Genomic DNA, 20,605 nt, shown 5'->3' with positions numbered 1-20,605 from the left:
CAAGCGATAGGAAAGGCTGAGGAAATTCGAGTTTGTTGACATTAGATTGATGATTTAGTTGCAGTGGAGATGACTGTTACATGGATAAGATTGGATTGGAGTAGATTGGATTAAAACTGGTGCTCTCTGGAAGGTGTTCACAGGTTATGATGTAGTAGTAAATGTGATTGTTTGCCAAGCCATCCTGGACAAGGACAGACTCGTCCCTTTTGGCTCTTTGAGAGGAAAGGAGAGCTTTATACTGAAGTGAGGAGCACTCCTCAGAGCAGGGAACCAGCCTGGCACATCTCTCTCCCCTGACTCAAGATGAGTTTTGTGGATCCAGCCTGGGTGTGGGAGATAATGAACTGCTGGTGTCCACAGCAGGAGCCCACCTATGAGGGAGGCTGCAGCTGTGTTGGGGCTTGTTTCTGTCTGTATCCACACTTCATCCTTTGAATAAAATCCCTTTTTCTCCTTTCTGATTCAAAATAAAGTTAATAAGAATCATTTAAGGAATAAGAAGTCTTTGATGTACCAGTCCATACTAGAGTAAAGGTATCACTTCTTTCTTGCAAAAAAAATGTAGAGTTGGCTGTCCAGCAGTGATGTAAAGATCCAGTATGAAAACAGTAATTCCCCTTGTCCTTTTTGGCATCAGCCAGAGTAGAAATGGACTGGCTGCAGGAATTGCTAAATTGCTGAGTAACCGATGATGAATAAGTGGCTTTCCCCTTTATTTCAATGGGGGATTAAAATGATTGACGTTGGTGCTGGCAGGTTTCTAGGGGACTCTTGTAGTAATGCTCTACTTCTTGCATTTCCTTCCCTGCAGGTTGCAACCAAACAGATGAATTTGCAGCAGCAGCCCAAGAAAGAAGTGATTATCAATGAAATCCTGGTAATGAGGGAAAACAAAAACCCCAACATCGTCAACTACTTGGACAGGTACGTCGTGATTTGAAGGGTTCACCGAGGGGCTCTGGAAAACACTTCCTTGCCACTGTCTTAAGTGATCCATCTCAGCTCAATGTAGATCTAGGACGATCTTGCATTGCTTAATGGATGTGGCAAGGTTGGGGTGTGGGTCGCTTAGTGGTCTCCATCTATATCCTAGGAGAAACAAGTGTCTGAATTGGTATTAATGGAGTATTTAGGCTCTCTTTAGAGATGCTGACAGCAATGGCATTAGCAGCATGCTGTCAGGACCCCATTTTCCAAGGCGCTCTACCAAATTTCACCCGACAAGCCATTTCCTTCCTGATGCTACAGGAGAAATGGGAATCCCTTGAACTGTGTTATTTGTTTTCCTCTTCCTCTTCTTTCCTCCTCCCTGAGCAATACTAACGTTCTGCTTGCAGAGGAGTAACCCTTCAATGTTCAGATGGTAATCGTGTCCCTGTGGCTGTCCACTGAGGTTTTCTGTGTTGTAGCATAGCAGTGGTAAGGCTGAAGGATGCGTGACACATAACTAAGCGAGGCTGCTTTCTTGTGGGTGTGTGTAAGGGAGGAAAGGAGAGGTGGCACAGAGTGGAATAACCCTTTGGGAGATAGAGAGAACGGGCTTATTCCTTGCTTGGAGCTGGGTTTTGTGGACCTGGACACATGCTTAGATGCGTTACATCCATGTGGGATGACTCCTTGAATCCCTGCAAGCCTGAATCATTCACCTTATGCTCAAGCTAGTTGCAGTGGAGCTGCAGCAGGGTTTCCAGCCTGCTGCCCTCGTCAGAAACAAGCAGTCTTGATTAACTACAAGTTTGGCTTTTTGTAGGGAAAACTGTGCCTAGATGGGTGAGCTTCAGACTTTAATCTTGGCAGCTCATCTTCTGAAGGTGGAACGGAGGGATGTGACCCAGAATCTCTTCTGGGAATCGGAGAGAGAGAATTTGGACACTCGCTTGCTCTGCATGGATATCAAAAGCCTATCAACTGTTGCCTTAACATCTTCCTCTGATGTCCTAGCTAAAAAAAGTACTTCTCATGCTGCAGCATCCACTGTGGTGCTGAATTTATATGGTGCTGTGTTCCATGTTATAAGTACGGATGTAAAGAGCTGCCTTACCGAAAGGACAAAGCCTGCTGGTGAAATTTTGAGGAAGGGGTGCGTTTGTGCAGGGAAAGTGGTGCTGGGCACTCTTAGAAACGGCAGAAATTACCTGTGCAAAATGAGCAAAGCAGAAAAGAACATTTAAGGATTGCATGTGGGCTGAAAGTGTGTATTTCTCCAGGCTGATCAGAGGCTTTGTTTTGGGAAAACTGTTTGAGATGCATGTTCTTCCTTTAGAGAGAACATCCCCGTGTACATGCACATGCCTTGTCTAGCCAATACATCCCAGCTGTAGGGTAGCTGCACGTCCTGCTGTCTTGTTTAAACTTCCAGCAACAAGAGCCGCTTCTTTTGTCCTCGACTTTCTCTCACTAAGCTTTTTCAGGGGGATTAGCTTTTGTTCGAGTGCAGCAAATGGACAGAACAGCAACGAGGGTGAACGCTGGGGGTTCTTGTGCCTATTGTGGGGCTTTGCAAGCGCAGGATCTTGCTGCTGGGCAGCTGCATCCCTCCTGCCTGCCCTAATGTGCCTGCTGGTTTCCTGAGTGCTGAGTGAAGCTGGTGTTTGAGCGCTGCTTGCTGGCTTCCACCTACTGCTGTCACAGAAGGAAGGATGTGCTGGCCGCTGTGGGACCTGTTTCCTTTTTTGTGGTTCTTTTTTGACAGTGCAGACAGGTACTCCCCCCCTTCTGAGTACCTACTGGAAGCTGCAAGATGCTCACCAGTATAAACCAGCCCTCCCATCCCTCTGCCTCAGCTCCTGGCCTTATGCAAGGGTTTCCAGTGTCTCTTACCTGCCTTTACCTCTCTTACCTACTTCCTAGTAGTTACGAGGTCTTACTAGATGTTAAGAGGTCTGGCTGGCTCACAGGCCCCCAAACACCACCGTGCAAATGGGGCATTTAGGATTCAGGCAGTTCTCTGCTGCCCTGTGTGGCACAAAGGTGTGCTGGGAAGCTTAAGCCCTAACTCAGCTGTACTTTTATTGCTGAGTGTAGAAGCATGCGTATCTGAAGACAGTGACCCTGCACAGACAAGCAGCCACTTGTGCTGAATTACCTTCTGGTCCTGCCTGTGTTTTTCTCCCGTGTGAAAGAGGCCCTCAGAGACCTGTTTCTAAATGTAGGCACCTAAAGTTAGAGGATGCCCAGCGTGAGGCAGAGCAAAGTTCTGCCTCGGGGTTTCTTTTGGAAGAGGAACCCTCGTTAACCTAACAAACCCCACAAACCCTCATTTTAGGTGATAGCCACTGTTACGGAACTGCGCTTCCCAGTAACCCCAACTCCCAGCTTGTATGTGTCGACTTCTTGATGAATTCTCCTGCCAGCAGGCAGAAGCTTGCAATTTGATTCTCTGCCGCCTCTCTCGACTCATCCGTCTGCTCCTTTCCAAACGGGGCAGATAAGCTGTGAAGGTGGGGTTTATGGTTTTCAAGCTGATGGTTCCTTCCTTCGGGAATGTGTCATCCTGATGCATCTGTTGTGAAAGGTTGTGTTGATTTTTTTCTGGATGGGCCCAAGAAGGCAGAAGTGGTTGGTGATGATTTTTTTTTACATGAGTTAATGCTGGTGCCTTCAACCCAGGTCTTCTGCTTCTAGGCATGAGCACACGTGCTCCCAGCAGAGAACAATATCCCAAATGGATGTGAAAAGTCACCCTCATCTCAGCTTTTTCCTATTTATCTTCCTACAGGCTTCCTACAGATGAGATTTTTCAAATGCACGATGCTTAAAAAATGGTGTTCTTGAAAAAGACCTGAAAAGTTGTACGTGGGCAACCACCCAGGACTGTCCGTGTGCCTGGGCAAGGGTAGGCCGTTGCTTCGGGTAGGAGGATGCCAGTGGTGTCAGAACAGCCCACAGCCACCTTTTTCAGTGCAAGAGCCCTTGAAAAATCATGCTGTGCACCAGCTGTTTAGGGATGCATGCTTGGACCCCGTCCTTTCCTGGTATCTCTTTCCTCTCTCTCCCAGTGTTGGAAGGAATCGTGAGCTTGTCTCTTTCTTAGCCTGGGCCCTTCCCATGGCAGAAGAAATCAGCCTTGCTTTTGTGGGCAGGAAACTTTGAACCTGCTCTTCCATCACCTCAGCCCTGTTTTCTCCTCAGCTTTCTGCACTCACCCTTTGTCTGCTCTTTCAGGTTGTGGTCAGATCCTCCAACACACAGAAGTTGCCATGAGTACCTGGTGCCCCAGTACATTTCAATATTCTGTTCAAGCCTCATGTTTCCCTGCACTTCTAAGATAGCTTTAAAACCCAGTGCGTTCTGACTCAGGAAACGGTGACATGCTCATATTTGCTTGTTCTAAAAGCTGTTTTTGGCACTTCAGCTACCTTGTAGGAGAAGAGCTCTGGGTCGTCATGGAGTACTTGGCAGGAGGCTCCCTAACAGATGTTGTGACAGAGACCTGCATGGACGAAGGACAAATCGCAGCTGTGTGCCGAGAGGTAAAGCTGCACCCACAGCCTGGGCGAGCTGTGAGGAGGAAGGGGACAGGGCTTTCTCTGATGTATTCTGCTGGAGGAGCTGTCTACAGCTTCTCTACTGCTGCAGTCATCTTCTCAGAGGATGGATTTCACTGGGGAGGTGGTGGCATGCTCCTGTTAGCTTTCACCCTAGAGTGAGGACTGCAAAATGGGGCTGGAATCCTTGCGGTTACGCCTGTTTTCTTCAGGGCTAACCTGTCCTCCTGCTGGTCCCAGTGGGGATGTCTCTGTAGCCCTGCACATACTGGATATAGAAAAGGCTCTAAAAAGCTAAGCCCGTGCTACTCAAAATGCACATTGTTAGAGTCCATAGCTGGCTAAATGTACTTAATGCACAGTAAGAACCTCGTCCTTTCTTTTTTCAGTGTCTCCAGGCTCTGGAATTCCTCCACTCGAACCAAGTTATTCACAGAGACATCAAGAGTGACAACATCCTGCTGGGCATGGACGGCTCCGTCAAACTAAGTATGAGGGGAAGAGCGCTGGTGGTGACTTTAGTTATCAACCCAGGCTTCTTCCCTGCTACGGGACAGGCCTGGTGGGGAGATGGGTGCTTGAGATGCTTGGTGCTGTGGTGGTGGAGGGTGTGTAGAAATGCTGCAGTAGGTATTTTTGTGGCATCTGTTTCAATGGAGATTGGCAAGCATAAATCCCTGTGAACTGCTAACAGACGTGCAATGAGATTTGGTGTTCATTTAGCCTTGGGCCATCTGTTTGTGTTGTGTGAAGTAACAGGATTTTAATGCACCTCCGGTCTAGAAAGCTGGGTTTTTAGGTGGAGGGTGACAAGCCTTTCTCCGTTTGTGATCCGTCGAGTCTTGAAAATACTGCAGGTACTTGGGTGATGGAGGTGGGTGGAGGGGAAGTTGCAATCTGTTCAGCTAGAAAGCATTTAATCTTACAAACCCAGTGTGTAGTAGTGTGTAAGCGATTAGAGGTGTCTAATTTCTTATATTAGGAGTGAGTTTCTATAGCTGAGTAATTGGTAACGACAGACACGGAGAAGGCTGAGGTACTCAGCAACTTCTTTGCCTCCGTCTGCGCTGGTAGATGGGCTTCCCAAGTCTTTCATTTCCCTGAACCCGTAGGTGGAGGCTGGGGGAGCAAAGTCCCACCGACTGTAAGTGCAGAGCAGGTTCGAGACCACCTGCTGAATGTAAACAGGTCCAGGTCTATGGGACCTGATGACATGAATCCCAGGGTCCTGAGGGAACTGGCTGATGGGGTTGCCAAGCCTCTCTCCATCACAGTTGAAAAGTCCTGGCAGTCGGGCGATGTCACTGGTGAGTGGAAAAATGGAAACGTCATGCCCCTACTCTTCAACAATCAAAACAAAGAACTGAACAAAGAGCGCTACTCTTCACCAATTAAAACAATTAGGAGACTTTTCTTCTCAGCAAGAGCGGTCAGGCACTGGGACGCGTTGCCCAGGGAGGTGGTGGAGTCCCTGTCCCTGGGGGTGTTCAAGGCAAGGTTGGACGTGGTGCTTGGGGACGTGGTTCCGTGGGTGACATTGTTCGTAGGGGGATGGTTGGACCAGGTGATCTTGGAGGGCTTTTCCAACCTTAATTTTTCTGTGATTCTATGATTCTGTGATCTTTTGGAAAGTCAAATGCAAATAAGACAGGGCCAAGCAATTTCCACAGGAAGGCTCTCCAGCTTTCTGTCTTCTCAAAGAAAATAATAAGTACCAAATAGGGAACTTAAATTTATTCTGAACACAGTATTTGCTCTAGAAAGCAAATCGTGTTTGAGAGATGGTACATCTTCTGGGGAAATATTATCTCTGGGACTGAAAATACGACCAGATAATACTGGTGGGTGTGGGTGGAGGGGGGACAGACTGGGCATTGCTTTCTGTTTTCACAGACCCAGGAACAGGCTTGAGAGCATGTGTTACACAGTGTATTACAGCTGCAAAATGCTGCAGTGCCACGTTTCACAGCATCCATGTACAGCTCTTTACTGATCACCAGCCTTCACATCGACAAGTGAGCAGCTCTGTGATGTTGATGGCCTCAGCGAGTCAGATTTAGAAGCTTACTCCTGAACACCTTGTTAACCACAAAAGCAGGCCTCCTTTGCAGCAGCAATGTAGCAGGCAGTGCAACAGGCTAGCTTGTACCACAGCTGTGGCATCAGTACGTGTTGTTTTTGGAGAAACCTGCTGATTTCTAACTTTTTCTTCCCTCCTTCTTTGCTTTTCCAGCTGACTTTGGCTTCCGCGCCGAGATCGCTCCCGAACAGAGCAAGCGCAGCACCGTGGTGGGGACCCCGTACTGGATGGCGCCTGAAGTGGTGACACGAAAAGCCTCCGGGCCCAAAGTGGACATCTGGTCACTGGGGATAATGGCCATCGAGATGATCGAAGGAGAACCCCCCTACCTCAATGAAAACCCCCTGAGAGTAAGCGAGTGCCTTTTTTTGCCCTCAGGCCTTCGCTGAGCCTGCTGGTTAACCTAGGCTCTGGAGGAGGCAGGTGAACCTCCGCTGTGGTTTCATCACATGCAGCTACACGTCTCCTTGGATGCTGTAGTGAGAAGATTGTGGTCATTTAAGTTAGAAGCCATGGCTGGTTCTGGGTGGCAGAGGGCACAGGCTCTTCCTGTTGCAGACCTTCAGGTAGGGTCTGAGTTAATCCTGTGGTGCATCCATAATTCCCCCCCTTCTGGAGAGGCTGACAGGGGCACCTTCTGGCCCCAGAGTGCCTGGCTTCTTAAATCCTTGTGAGTGGGGAAGAGAGCTGTCCTTGAATTCGAAGAATACCACATTACTCTTTTACAAACAGGGCTTTTTCTTGCTGGTGCATTGTTCTTCTTGGCATGCTCCCAGTAAAGCTCCAGGTTTAACAAGCCTTTAGTCAGGCTTTGCCCCTGCTGGTGTCTCTCCCTTCGTATTCTTTAATGAAAGGGGAAATTCTGTCAGTTTGTAAGAATGCGGCTGTTCTTGGTGTAAGCCAGTTTTATGGCTTTTTTTCCTAAGCTAAACAGGACGAAGGGATCTAGAACAGTTCTGTTTAACTTGTTTCCGCCTCTTTGACTGGAGGTGATTTTGGGAGAGAAGTGCAGCAGTGAAGAAATGCGAAAGGAAAATGTTGGTGTGGAGTTAAATGAGGATGGCTAAGCAACGGGGTGCTTTGCTCTCATTTAACTTAACTTGTTGCAGTTCCCAGGCTATCAGACCTCTACCTTGAGATGTGATGAGCAATGAGCTCAAAAGGCCTCTGCCAGATGTCTGTTTCCTTTTAAAAGGCATCTAGCGATTTTCTTTTAAGAATAAAATTTTGCAGTGGATGAATTCTGAATTTCCTGATTCTTAGAAAATTCTTCATTCGCAAGCAGCAGCAAAACGACTCCACTCGTTTCTGTAGGGTGTTAAGTGCTGCTTGAGAACCTACTGGCCATCTTTTGTAAGGGACCAACTGCATCTTTAGAGTATTGACTTTTGAGGCCTTGTGCAGTTGGGCAAAGTATCGAGAGAACAAAGCCTCCTGATTATTCAGGGGTACCTTCCCATGAGGATATAGTTATTGCAGGAGTCGAGCACTGGCAGAGCTGTGCCAGCCAACTTCCCTATGTAAACACAGTCTGGACTGCTGGTTTTGTCCTCTTAATCCCTTGAGAGGGCTGCAGGATCCAAACCCAGATTACGAGGGTAAAGCAAGAAAGGATTGGATCCCATCCACATAAAAATAAGGCCGGCAGCTCTTCTCTTTGCTGAAACTTAAGCATTTCTTCGTCACCCTGATAAGGGTTTTTGTTTTGGTTTTGTTTTTCCCCATTGAACTGTGGGGAGGGAGAGGAAAAATGGGTGCCTCTGTGAACCGCAGCTGGAGTCTGACCTTCGTAACCTCCTGTTTCTTTGGTGCTTGCTTTGCTTTAGGCCCTGTATCTCATTGCTACTAACGGGACTCCGGAACTGCAGAATCCAGAAAAGCTTTCACCCATATTCCGAGACTTCTTAAATCGCTGTCTTGAAATGGACGTGGAAAAAAGAGGTTCTGCAAAAGAGCTGCTCCAGGTAAGTGCTGGGGAACAGGACGGAATTCAGCATTCTAGAGTGAGAATAGGCACGCGGAGAAATGTCATTTGGGGTCTTAAATACTGCGTCATCTGAAGTCACAAGCACAGCAGAGATGATTTACCATGAAGAAACGAACAAAAAAACCCAAAACGAACCAACCAAAAAACCCCAAATCCATACCGAAGCGTTTACAGAGTACTTTCCTTTTTGTGCTGTACTTGCTACTGGCAGCAGCTGTGCAGCGTGTTCTGTAACCAACCTCAAATAATTGCCGTGCCCCGAGCCTGCCAACTGCTGAGCCCCTTAATTCCCGTGGCTTCTGCACGCAGCTCACCCTAACATCTGGCTGTGGTGTTGCGGTCTGGCCATGCTTGTTCCCATTTGGATAACAGGAGGGCTTCCAGCTATCGAATGCTCTGGTTGTCTCCCTTCTGGGGGAGAGTTCCCAAAGCTTTTTGGAAGGGGCACGTCTTGCACTAACTGCAGCAGTTTGGCGTGAACACATTTTGCCAGATACAGCTCTTCCTGCAGAGGTGATGGAACCAAGCTTGTGAGAAATCCTCAGTTATTTCACTGAAAACCTGGTGTCTTTGTCTGGACTCCTGGTGAAAGTGAAGGACGAAGCTGCCAGGCTTTTTACCAACACAGATGAGGAGTGTTCATGTGTTTCCTTTTGTCAGACCTCCCACGGGGGTGGAAAATGTGCTTCAGCTCTTTGTAAAATAAATCTGTGATGATGGGGCCCTCAGACCTCACCTGTGAGACAGTTGTCTCTTTTTTGGTGTTCCTTTCTTTCCTTTAGTTTGTTTACTGGGTTCAGCTTTGGGAGTGCTGCTGCCTTTCTGAGACTCTAAAGAAGCATTAATCAGCGGCAGAAAGAATGGCAGTAGATGAAAGCTGACTTTTTCTCCTGGACTTGCCAACTCCAGAGTATCAGAGAGCAGCAGTGCTGTGTCCCTTGGGGCAGGAGAACATTGGGACTGCAGCATTTCTGCCTGCCTTTACCTTTTGGCCTCGGATTTTTCCACCTGTGAAGTGTGTTCAGATTGGGTGGTTGATCCCTTCTGGTGCTCAGAAATCCTGGGGGACTTAGGGTGATTTCCCTTTGGTGAACTTGACCCATTTCTCCATCAACACAAGCAAAGCTGTGCCAGTATTGGTTATGTGGAAGCTGAGTTTTGTTATTTGACAGCAGGGAAGTATGGAGATCTGAGTCTTGTAGTGGTGATGTGTTGTCAAAGTAGAGTTATTCCTCTAACCCTGAACTGTAAAGCTCATGAGAAGAAGGGAAACATTATCACTAAAGCTGCCTTGATTCTCTCTGCCTTGCTGGAGGGTTTGTCTCCAGTTGGAGACTGCAGATGTGGTCACAAAACACTCCTTAAATTTATGCCCAAAGAGGTTTATGTTCCTGAGGTCTTCACTTTTCCAAATCGCATTAAATTTTCCCCACTTTCTGTCTCATTCCTGCTCCAGCTTTCATTTTGAGATGCCAGGTGCTGAGGTTGAGCTTGTGGCTTTGACTCACCTCTGTGACCAAGGCAACTGGCTTTTATCATCAGTTCCTGCTGCTCCTACCCGTTCATTGACGTCTCATCATATAACCAGCCTGTAAATTGCCCGTGGCAGGGAACCTCTCTTAGCCTTGCTCACGCAGTGCCCAACACAACAGGTTTCCGAGGTCCTTTGTCCCTGCTGAAGTACAAATAAATAGTGATTTTATTTCAGTGCTAGCAATAAAATAACAAAGTGAGAAATAGGACAGCTGCTTGGCCATGCTACAAGCAATCAATAGCATTATAAAAGCTGTGGAATAACTTCTCTCTAAGTAGGACAAATAACAATATTTAATTACAAGGATTTTGAGGTGTGCTGGTGGCTGTAGAGCTTAATCTCTGTTATTTAGCTAGGTCTACCTAGCTTTCCTGGTGTTAATGGATCAGTGTGGGTAGTTTGGAGGTTGCAATGTTACTTTGGGCAACTGTGAGCTTTGGCAAAGATGCATGTGCGGTCGGGATCCATTTGCTCCTCATCTTCATGAAGCTGTTAAGTAACCCACCTAAAGTCACTGGGTATTTCTAAGGGCACTTGCCCTGCTTGCTTGCATCGCTATGTCCATCATGTCTAATTTGGCAAGACTCCTGCATGCACTGATGTTAAGTTCTGGGAGGCACAAGGCTGTTCGTGCTCCTGCTATCTCAAAATGTGCAGTGGCTTTCCACAGGGGCAAAAGAAGCAGGGCATGGCTACAGCAAGTCAGGGACCTCCCACCTTGGGGTGCATCAGGCTACTGCTATCCTACCAAAAACATTCATCTCCAGAGGTTCAGCACTCTTGAGCAACCACAGCCAGCTGGCACTTCCCTGAGCACTTCTCCCTCCTACCCAAGTGATGTTCAGGGGGCGTAACACAGCAGAAATACCTTCTGCATTGAGCCACTGGTGGTTCCTGTGATGTGTGACTTCCCTACAAGACTGTTGGTATCACGCATCATAGCTAGACTTAGGTTAAACCATGGTCTGTTCTTCACCAGGTCTTAGGAGCACGTAGAGACCCTTTTTGAACCATGGTGGGCTGTGACCATGTTGGCTCCGTGTGAAAACTTGCGTTTGCCTTGTTTCCTAAGAGGCTGGCTGTGCTGCCTGCCTGTTATTTCTCAACAGTTTTTGGCTGAATCAGCGAATTTCAATCACCTGGGACAGACATCCTGACCTGCAGGGACATGGGATGGGGATGTGGAGGAGGGAGGATTCCACGTGTTGCAGGAAGGACCAGAGATCTTCACCCAGGCAATGCTTCCTTGTGATGTTTTACATCAGCAGCCCAACATGTCAGAAAGCTGAGCACGCTGATGCCCTTGCTGGAGCAGAGTTTTTACAGCAAGCAGTGCTTGGCGTGGTTTTGTTTGTGAGCATCGTAGTCTCTTCCTCCACCCAACTGAGGCCTGGAGGCCTCCTTCCACGTCCTTATTGTGAACTACTGAAGCAAACACTCTTCTGCCCAGCAGCCACCAGTGGCTGAACAAAGTGCTGCACGACAAAGCACTTGCTGTCTGTGCAAAGGCTCTCTCCGCCTGCACGCATCAGGGTTATTTTCTTCAGACAATCAGTTTCAATGAATTTAATTGTTATCACTCCCAAGGCAATCTTCTCATCCCCATTAGAGCTAAAAGGTTAAGCTGCGGGGTCTTGTTGTAGGACAGTTCAGGCTCAGGGGAGAAGAAAAATACTTTCTTGTTCAGTCTTTCAAACACAGAAGATGATATTTGCCTCTCTGCAGTTAAACACATTCATTCCAAGGGGTTTTGGGGAGGTAACTCGTGACTGTATAATGTAAAGGGGTTCAGATGTGCTGGGGCCTCTGCATTCATACACTAAGAAGACGACTCAAAATTGTACGTTGGTAGTGAAGTCCAAAGAGTGACCTCAAGCCTTCATCCCTGAGGGACTGGGGTATCATGGAAGCTCTGAAAGCCTGCATTTTTTTTTGCCAGAAAGTGAATGTAGAAACCTGGCTTGTGCTGTCAAGCCCCCATTGCAGTGAATCCCAGGGTATGTGTAGGAGCAGTTTGGAGGAGCCAGACCTGCTGGTGGTGGTTGTCCTTTGGCCTGAAGAAGTCTTGCTGTAGGTGGAACTGTGTGAGACACTGCTAAACGCAGCTGCTCTCCATGGAAGAGCAGATCAGACAGGTCCTGAGGCAGCTTTTGAGGAGCCAGAGCACACAGAGGACAGATCTTGTCCACATCACATCATCTCACCGGTCCATCAAGACGTGTTCTCCTCCACTGACCAGTGGAGCAACTGCGAGAGTTCCTCCTTCGCCATCCGGGGATGAAAATTGGTGATTATACTTCTTGTAAGCTGGTAATGAGCTGTTACCTCTATCCATAAAAACGAGCTTTTCCTCCAATGGCATCCCCAAATATGCTGCATCTTTTGTAAGAAAGTTACACAGGAGTAGCAGGGGAGAGTCTAGTTGAGCACGGCCTCTGAAGTAGGTGTTTGGATGCACCTTAGGCAAGGACCAAGTCTTCGTAACATTGCTTGCCGAAAAGGGGAGGTTTTGAAAGTGTCTTTTCCCTTCATTTTTCTAAAATGGCTTATTTAAATGTGCCTGGTTTAAGATCTTCAGCAGTAATTCAGTTCTCTGTGAACTGCTCCCGCGGTTACTCATCATGTCCTAGGTGTAGGATTCAATTAAAGGAGGCTGACATGTCAAGTAGCCCTTAAAGGCTGATCTGTATTCTCTGCTGAGCTTATCTTGCCTCAAATCAGCATCATCCTGGAAGGAGAGGGTATTTGTAGCTGGGTCAGAAACACCTTACATTCCTTTATAGTTGGGTTTCAGGAGAACAGCTCCCCTTCCCAGCACATTATTGCCCTAAATCTCTTTGTCCTGCTTTCACACAGTCCCACTGTGTTACAGTCTGCAAGGACCTGGATTATAAATTATCATCTCAGTGGAGCACTGATGACTGCTAACAGATGTTTTTTCTCTAAACCCTCACAGGTTTGCACAGCAGCAAGGCATCTGGGCTGGTGAAACTCATCACAAGGCACCTGGGCTGGTGAAACTTGTCACCAGGTTCATCAGTTGTCTGTGACAACCTGAAGCTAGTCTCCAGAAGAGCCACGGACTGGTTTTCCTCATCCTTTACTTGGTGTTCAGGGCATCTCAGGTTGTCCCCTGCCCTGGCTGGGGTTTTTGCTGTCCTTAAGGGAACTCTCGACTCATCCGTCTGCTCCTTACAAAACGGGGCAGATAAGCTGTGAAGGTGGGGTTTATGGTTTTCAAGCTGATGGTTCCTTCCTTCGGGAATGTGTCATCCTGATGCATCTGTCATGAAAGGTTGAGTTGATGTTTTTCCGGATGGGCCCAAGAAGGCAGAAGTGGTTGGTGATGATTTTTTTTTACATGAGTTAATGCTGGTGCCTTCAACCCAGGTCTTCTGCTTCTAGGCATGAGCACACGTGCTCCCAGCAGAGAACAATATCCCAAATGGATGTGAAAAGTCACCCTCATCTCAGCTTTTTCCTATTTATCTTCCTACAGGCTTCCTACAGATGAGATTTTTCAAATGCACGATGCTTAAAAAATGGTGTTCTTGAAAAAGACCTGAAAAGTTGTACGTGGGCAACTACCCAGGACTGGGTGCAACCACCCAGCACCCTTCGGGCTGCTGCGCTGGGCTGACAGGAGGAGTCCCCAGGGGCCACCATGCGCCTTTAACACTTGTGAAAATAAACTGAGGGGTGAAAATGGTAGTGTGTAAGCGATTAGAGGTGGCTAATTTCTTATATTAGGAGTGAGTTTCTGTAGCTGAGTAATTGGTAACGACAGACACGGAGAAGGCTGAGGTACTCAGCAACTTCTTTGCCTCCGTCTGCGCTGGTAGATGGGCTTCCCAAGTCTTTCGTTTCCCTGAACCCGTAGGTGGAGGCTGGGGGAGCAAAGTCCCACCGACTGTAAGTGCAGAGCAGGTTCGAGACCACCTGCTGAATGTAAACAGGTCCAGGTCTATGGGACCTGATGACATGAATCCCAGGGTCCTGAGGGAACTGGCTGATGGGGTTGCCAAGCCTCTCTCCATCACAGTTGAGAAGTCCTGGCAGTCGGGCGATGTCACTGGTGAGTGGAAAAATGGAAACGTCATGCCCCTACTCTTCAACAATCAAAACAAAGAACTGAACAAAGAGCGCTACTCTTCACCAATTAAAACAATTAGGAGACTTTTCTTCTCAGCAAGAGCGGTCAGGCACTGGGACGCGTTGCCCAGGGAGGTGGTGGAGTCCCTGTCCCTGGGGGTGTTCAAGGCAAGGTTGGACGTGGTGCTTGGGGACGTGGTTTCGTGGGTGACATTGTTCGTAGGGGGATGGTTGGACCAGGTGATCTTGGAGGGCTTTTCCAACCTTAATTTTTCTATGATTCTATGATTCTGTGATCTTTTGGAAAGTCAAATGCAAATAAGACAGGGCCAAGCAATTTCCACAGGAAGGCTCTCCAGCTTTCTGTCTTCTCAAAGAAAATAATAAGTACCAAATAGGGAACTTAAATTTATTCTGAACACAGTATTTGCTCTAGAAAGCAAATCGTGTTTGAGAGATGGTACATCTTCTGGGGAAATATTATCTCTGGGACTGAAAATACGACCAGATAATACTGGTGGGTGTGGGTGGAGGGGGGACAGACTGGGCATTGCTTTCTGTTTTCACAGACCCAGGAACAGGCTTGAGAGCATGTGTTACACAGTGTATTACAGCTGCAAAATGCTGCACTGCCACGTTTCACAGCATCCATGTACAGCTCTTTACTGATCACCAGCCTTCACATCGACAAGTGAGCAGCTCTGTGATGTTGATGGCCTCAGCGAGTCAGATTTAGAAGCTTACTCCTGAACACCTTGTTAACCACAAAAGCAGGCCTCCTTTGCAGCAGCAATGTAGCAGGCAGTGCAACAGGCTAGCTTGTACCACAGCTGTGGCATCAGTACGTGTTGTTTTTGGAGAAACCTGCTGATTTCTAACTTTTTCTTCCCTCCTGCTTTGCTTTTCCAGCTGACTTTGGCTTCCGCGCCGAGATCGCTCCCGAACAGAGCAAGCGCAGCACCGTGGTGGGGACCCCGTACTGGATGGCGCCTGAAGTGGTGACACGAAAAGCCTCCGGGCCCAAAGTGGACATCTGGTCACTGGGGATAATGGCCATCGAGATGATCGAAGGAGAACCCCCCTACCTCAATGAAAACCCCCTGAGAGTAAGCGAGTGCCTTTTTTTGCCCTCAGGCCTTCGCTGAGCCTGCTGGTTAACCTAGGCTCTGGAGGAGGCAGGTGAACCTCCGCTGTGGTTTCATCACATGCAGCTACACGTCTCCTTGGATGCTGTAGTGAGAAGATTGTGGTCATTTAAGTTAGAAGCCATGGCTGGTTCTGGGTGGCAGAGGGCACAGGCTCTTCCTGTTGCAGACCTTCAGGTAGGGTCTGAGTTAATCATGTGGTGCATCCATAATTCCCCCCCTTCTGGAGAGGCTGACAGGGGCACCTTCTGGCCCCAGAGTGCCTGGCTTCTTAAATCCTTGTGAGTGGGGAAGAGAGCTGTCCTTGAATTTGAAGAATACCACGTTACTCTTTTACAAACAGGGCTTTTTCTTGCTGGTGCATTGTTCTTCTTGGCATGCTCCCAGTAAAGCTCCAGGTTTAACAAGCCTTTAGTCAGGCTTTGCCCCTGCTGGTGTCTCTCCCTTCGTATTCTTTAATGAAAGGGGAAATTCTGTCAGTTTGTAAGAATGCGGCTGTTCTTGGTGTAAGCCAGTTTTATGGCTTTTTTTCCTAAGCTAAACAGGACGAAGGGATCTAGAACAGTTCTGTTTAACTTGTTTCCGCCTCTTTGACTGGAGGTGATTTTGGGAGAGAAGTGCAGCAGTGAAGAAATGCGAAAGGAAAATGTTGGTGTGGAGTTAAATGAGGATGGCTAAGCAACGGGGTGCTTTGCTCTCATTTAACTTAACTTGTTGCAGTTCCCAGGCTATCAGACCTCTACCTTGAGATGTGATGAGCGATGAGCTCAAAAGGCCTCTGCCAGATGTCTGTTTCCTTTTAAAAGGCATCTAGCGATTTTCTTTTAAGAATAAAATTTTGCAGTGGATGAATTCTGAATTTCCTGATTCTTAGAAAATTCTTCATTCGCAAGCAGCAGCAAAACGACTCCACTCGTTTCTGTAGGGTGTTAAGTGCTGCTTGAGAACCTACTGGCCATCTTTTGTAAGGGACCAACTGCATCTTTAGAGTATTGACTTTTGAGGCCTTGTGCAGTTGGGCAAAGTATCGAGAGAACAAAGCCTCCTGATTATTCAGGGGTACCTTCCCATGAGGATATAGTTATTGCAGGAGTCGAGCACTGGCAGAGCTGTGCCAGCCAACTTCCCTATGTAAACACAGTCTGGACTGCTGGTTTTGTCCTCTTAATCCCTTGAGAGGGCTGCAGGATCCAAACCCAGATTACGAGGGTAAAGCAAGAAAGGATTGGATCCCATCCACATAAAAATAAGGCCGGCAGCTCTTCTCTTTGCTGAAACTTAAGCATTTCTTCGTCACCCTGATAAGGGTTTTTGTTTTGGTTTTGTTTTTCCCCATTGAACTGTGGGGAGGGAGAGGAAAAATGGGTGCCTCTGTGAACCGCAGCTGGAGTCTGACCTTCGTAACCTCCTGTTTCTTTGGTGCTTGCTTTGCTTTAGGCCCTGTATCTCATTGCTACTAACGGGACTCCGGAACTGCAGAATCCAGAAAAGCTTTCACCCATATTCCGAGACTTCTTAAATCGCTGTCTTGAAATGGACGTGGAAAAAAGAGGTTCTGCAAAAGAGCTGCTCCAGGTAAGTGCTGGGGAACAGGACGGAATTCAGCATTCTAGAGTGAGAATAGGCACGCGGAGAAATGTCATTTGGGGTCTTAAATACTGCGTCATCTGAAGTCACAAGCACAGCAGAGATGATTTACCATGAAGAAACGAACAAAAAAACCCAAAACGAACCAACCAAAAAACCCCAAATCCATACCGAAGCGTTTACAGAGTACTTTCCTTTTTGTGCTGTACTTGCTACTGGCAGCAGCTGTGCAGCGTGTTCTGTAACCAACCTCAAATAATTGCCGTGCCCCGAGCCTGCCAACTGCTGAGCCCCTTAATTCCCGTGGCTTCTGCACGCAGCTCACCCTAACATCTGGCTGTGGTGTTGCGGTCTGGCCATGCTTGTTCCCATTTGGATAACAGGAGGGCTTCCAGCTATCGAATGCTCTGGTTGTCTCCCTTCTGGGGGAGAGTTCCCAAAGCTTTTTGGAAGGGGCACGTCTTGCACTAACTGCAGCAGTTTGGCGTGAACACATTTTGCCAGATACAGCTCTTCCTGCAGAGGTGATGGAACCAAGCTTGTGAGAAATCCTCAGTTATTTCACTGAAAACCTGGTGGAATTCTCCTGCCAGCAGGCAGAAGCTTGCAATTTGATTCTCTGCCGCCTCTCTCGACTCATCCGTCTGCTGTAAAGAATTTGTAAAGAAATTGTAAAGAAATTACGCGTGAATTTTTATATGTACCAGAATGCCCTATTCCTCTTTTGGGACGGGATTTGCTAACTAAACTAAACGCTACCATAACGTTTGAAGATGGAGAATTGATTATGAGAATCCCGGAATCAAAAGTGGGACAAATCTTAATGATTAAAGAGAAGGCTGTTCCTCATATACCAAAAGAGGTAGAAAATGCAGTAATGCCTACGATTTGGGAAACGGACGTGCCCGGAAAATCAAAAGTAGCCCAGCCAGTAAAAATTGAACTTAAGGAAGGGGCCCGACCGGTACGGATTAAACAGTACCCGTTGAAGCTAGAAGCTAGGCTAGGAATAGTAAAGATTATAGATAAATTTCTTAGCTACCACATTCTGGAAGAATGCAAATCTGAATATAACACCCCAATTTTCCCAGTAAAGAAACCTAATGGGGAATACAGGCTAGTGCAGGACCTTAGGGCAATAAACGAAATAACAAAAGATATTCACCCGGTGGTGGCTAATCCTTATACATTGTTAACATCTGTAAAAGAGAAGTATAAGTGGTTTACGGTAATTGATTTAAAAGATGCCTTCTTCTGCATACCCATTGACAAGGATAGTAGAAAACTCTTTGCTTTTGAATGGGAAAGTCCACGGAACGGACGGAAGATGCAACTGACCTGGACAAGATTGCCTCAAGGATTCAAGAATAGCCCGACCCTCTTCGGCGGTCAACTAGCTAAAGAAATAGAAGATCGGATTAACCAAGGAAGCCCCGGCTTCCAGCGCTGAATAAAGCACCCTCATAGAATCACTTGGTGGTTATGTGGTTGCTGCGCTAACACCCCCACCTCCCCGCCCCCCCTTGTGCCCCCCATCCCCCTCACCCCCCCCTGTGCCCCCCTTGTCCCCGTGCCCCCCCATGTCCCCGTGCCCCCCCCTTTTCCCCCCCGTGCCCCCCCCATGTCCCCGTGCCCCCCCCCGTGCCCCCCCCGCACTCACCCCACACTCGAGCCGCCGCCGCCTCCCTCTCACCCCCCCCGCATCCCAGGGGGGTCCCGGGGCCTTTTAAGGGGGGGGGGGGGTCCCGGGCTCCTTTCCCGGGGGGGGGGGGGTGTCCCGGGACCTTTTCGGGGGGGTCCTTTTTAAGGGGGGGGTCCCCCAATATCCTCCGGGGGGGGGTCCCGGTGACGGGGGGGGGCGGCCGTCCCAGGCCCGCTGGCGGCGCGGGGGGGGGGGGGGAGGGAATCGGGGGGGGGTCGAGGGGCACCGGGGGGGTCGCGGGGGGGGGCGGGGGGGGGCCGGGGTCCCGTCGGCTCCGCTGCTCCCGGCGAAGTTTCCTCCTTTGTCTCCCGCTGGCCCGCCCCGCCCCGCGGCACCGGGACGGCCCCCCCCGGCCCCCCCCCCCCGGGTCCGGGAACTGGGGGGGACTGGGAAGGGACTGGGCGAGACGCGGGGGTGGCGCTGGGAGGGGCTGGGGGGAGCCGGGGGGAGCTGGGAGGGCGCTGGGGAGGCACTGGGACAGACTGGGGGGGGTGCTGGGAGGGATTGGGAAGCACTGGGAGTGACTGGGGGGGCACTGGGAGAGACTGGGAAGCACGGGGACGGGCGGGGGGGCGCTCGGAGAGACTGGGAAGCACTGGGAGAGACTGGGAAGCACTGGGAGAGACTGCAGGGGGCACTAGGAGACTGGGGGGGGGCACTGGGAAGCGCTGGGAAAGGCCTGGGGGAGCACTGGGAGAGACTGGGAAGCACTGGGGCAGGCGGGGGGGGGCACTGGGAGAGCACTGGAAGGTGCTGGGGGGCTCTGAGAGAGACCGCAGGGGGAACTGGGAGAGACTGGGAAGCACTGGGAGAGACTGCGGGGAACTGGGAGAGATTGAGAGGGCACTGGGAAGCGCTGGGAGAGTCTGGGAAGTACTGGGACAGGCAGGGGGGGCACTGGGAGAGACGGGAAAACACTGGGAGAGATTGGGGGGGCACTGGGAGAGGCTGGGGGGGCACTGGGAGGTGCTGGGAGAGACTGGGAAGCACTGGGCCAGGCAGGGGGGGGCACTGGGAGAGACTGGGAAGCCCTGGGAGAGACTGGGGGCCACTGGGAGGGACTGGGGGAGACACAGGGAGGGGCTGGGAGAGACTGGGGAGTACTGGGAGCACTGGCAAGGCTTTGGAGGGGCACTGGGAGGCACTGGGGGCACCGCCCTCGGGCCGTAGGGGGCAATAGGGACCCAACTACAGGGCGCTATAGGGACCCGGCCATAGGGCGCTATAGGGACACGGCTGTGTGGGGCTATAGGGACCTGGCCATAGGGCGTTATGGGGACCCCAGCACACAGAGCACTGTAGGGACCTGGCTATATGGGGATATAGGGGCCCCAGGCCATAGTGCACTATAGGGACCCATCTGTATGGGGTATAAGGACCCTATGACAAGGCAGTATAGGGACCTGGCTATAGGGCACCACATGGACCTGGCTACAGGGTGCCATAGGGACCCAGCTATAGGGCCCTATAGGGACCCCAGGCCACATGGGTGCCATAGGGGCCTGGTTATAGGGCAGTATAGGGACCCAGCTATAGGGCACCATAGGGACCCCAGGCCATAGGGCGCTATAGGGGCCTGGCTATGGGGTGCTATAGGGACCCCAGGCCATAGGGGGCCATAGGGACCCAACCTATAGGGCCTCATAGGGACCCCGGGCCATAGAGACCCAGCTATAGGGTCCTATAGGGACCCCAGGCCATAGGGCCCTATAGGGACCCAACACCATAGGGGGCCATAGGGACCCACCTATAGACACCCATAGGGACCCCAGGCCATAGGGGGCCATAGAGACCCACCTATAGGGCCCCATAGGGACCCCAGGCCATAGGGCACTCTAGGCACCCGGCTATAGGGGGCCACAGGGACCCCACCATAGGGCCCCACAGGGACCCCAGGCCATAGGGCACTCTAGGCACCCGGCTATAGGGGGCCACAGGGACCCCACCATAGGGCCCCATAGGGACCCCAGGCCATAGGGCACTCTAGG

General features: G+C 49.8%; 1 protein-coding gene across 1 annotated transcript; it reads left to right on the top strand.

The window, feature by feature from the left end:
- Nucleotides 1-236: 236 nt before the first annotated feature.
- LOC136787872 (serine/threonine-protein kinase PAK 1-like) lies at nucleotides 237-18,387 on the top strand. Its single transcript, XM_066985257.1, has 7 exons — nucleotides 237-927; nucleotides 4,358-4,475; nucleotides 4,880-4,979; nucleotides 6,724-6,920; nucleotides 8,397-15,289; nucleotides 16,766-16,903; nucleotides 18,189-18,387. The coding sequence occupies exons 1-5, from the start codon at nucleotides 692-694 to the stop codon at nucleotides 8,628-8,630; spliced, it is 885 nt and encodes a 294-aa protein (XP_066841358.1). The 5' UTR covers nucleotides 237-691; the 3' UTR covers nucleotides 8,631-15,289; nucleotides 16,766-16,903; nucleotides 18,189-18,387.
- The last annotated feature ends 2,218 nt before the right edge of the window (nucleotides 18,388-20,605 follow it).

Source organism: Anser cygnoides, chromosome 31 (assembly GCF_040182565.1).
Source record: "Anser cygnoides isolate HZ-2024a breed goose chromosome 31, Taihu_goose_T2T_genome, whole genome shotgun sequence".
In the NCBI taxonomy this organism is placed as follows: Eukaryota; Metazoa; Chordata; class Aves; order Anseriformes; family Anatidae; genus Anser; species Anser cygnoides.
The sequence above is the reverse complement of the archived record's forward strand: the minus strand, read 5'-3'. Positions and strand labels throughout refer to the sequence as shown.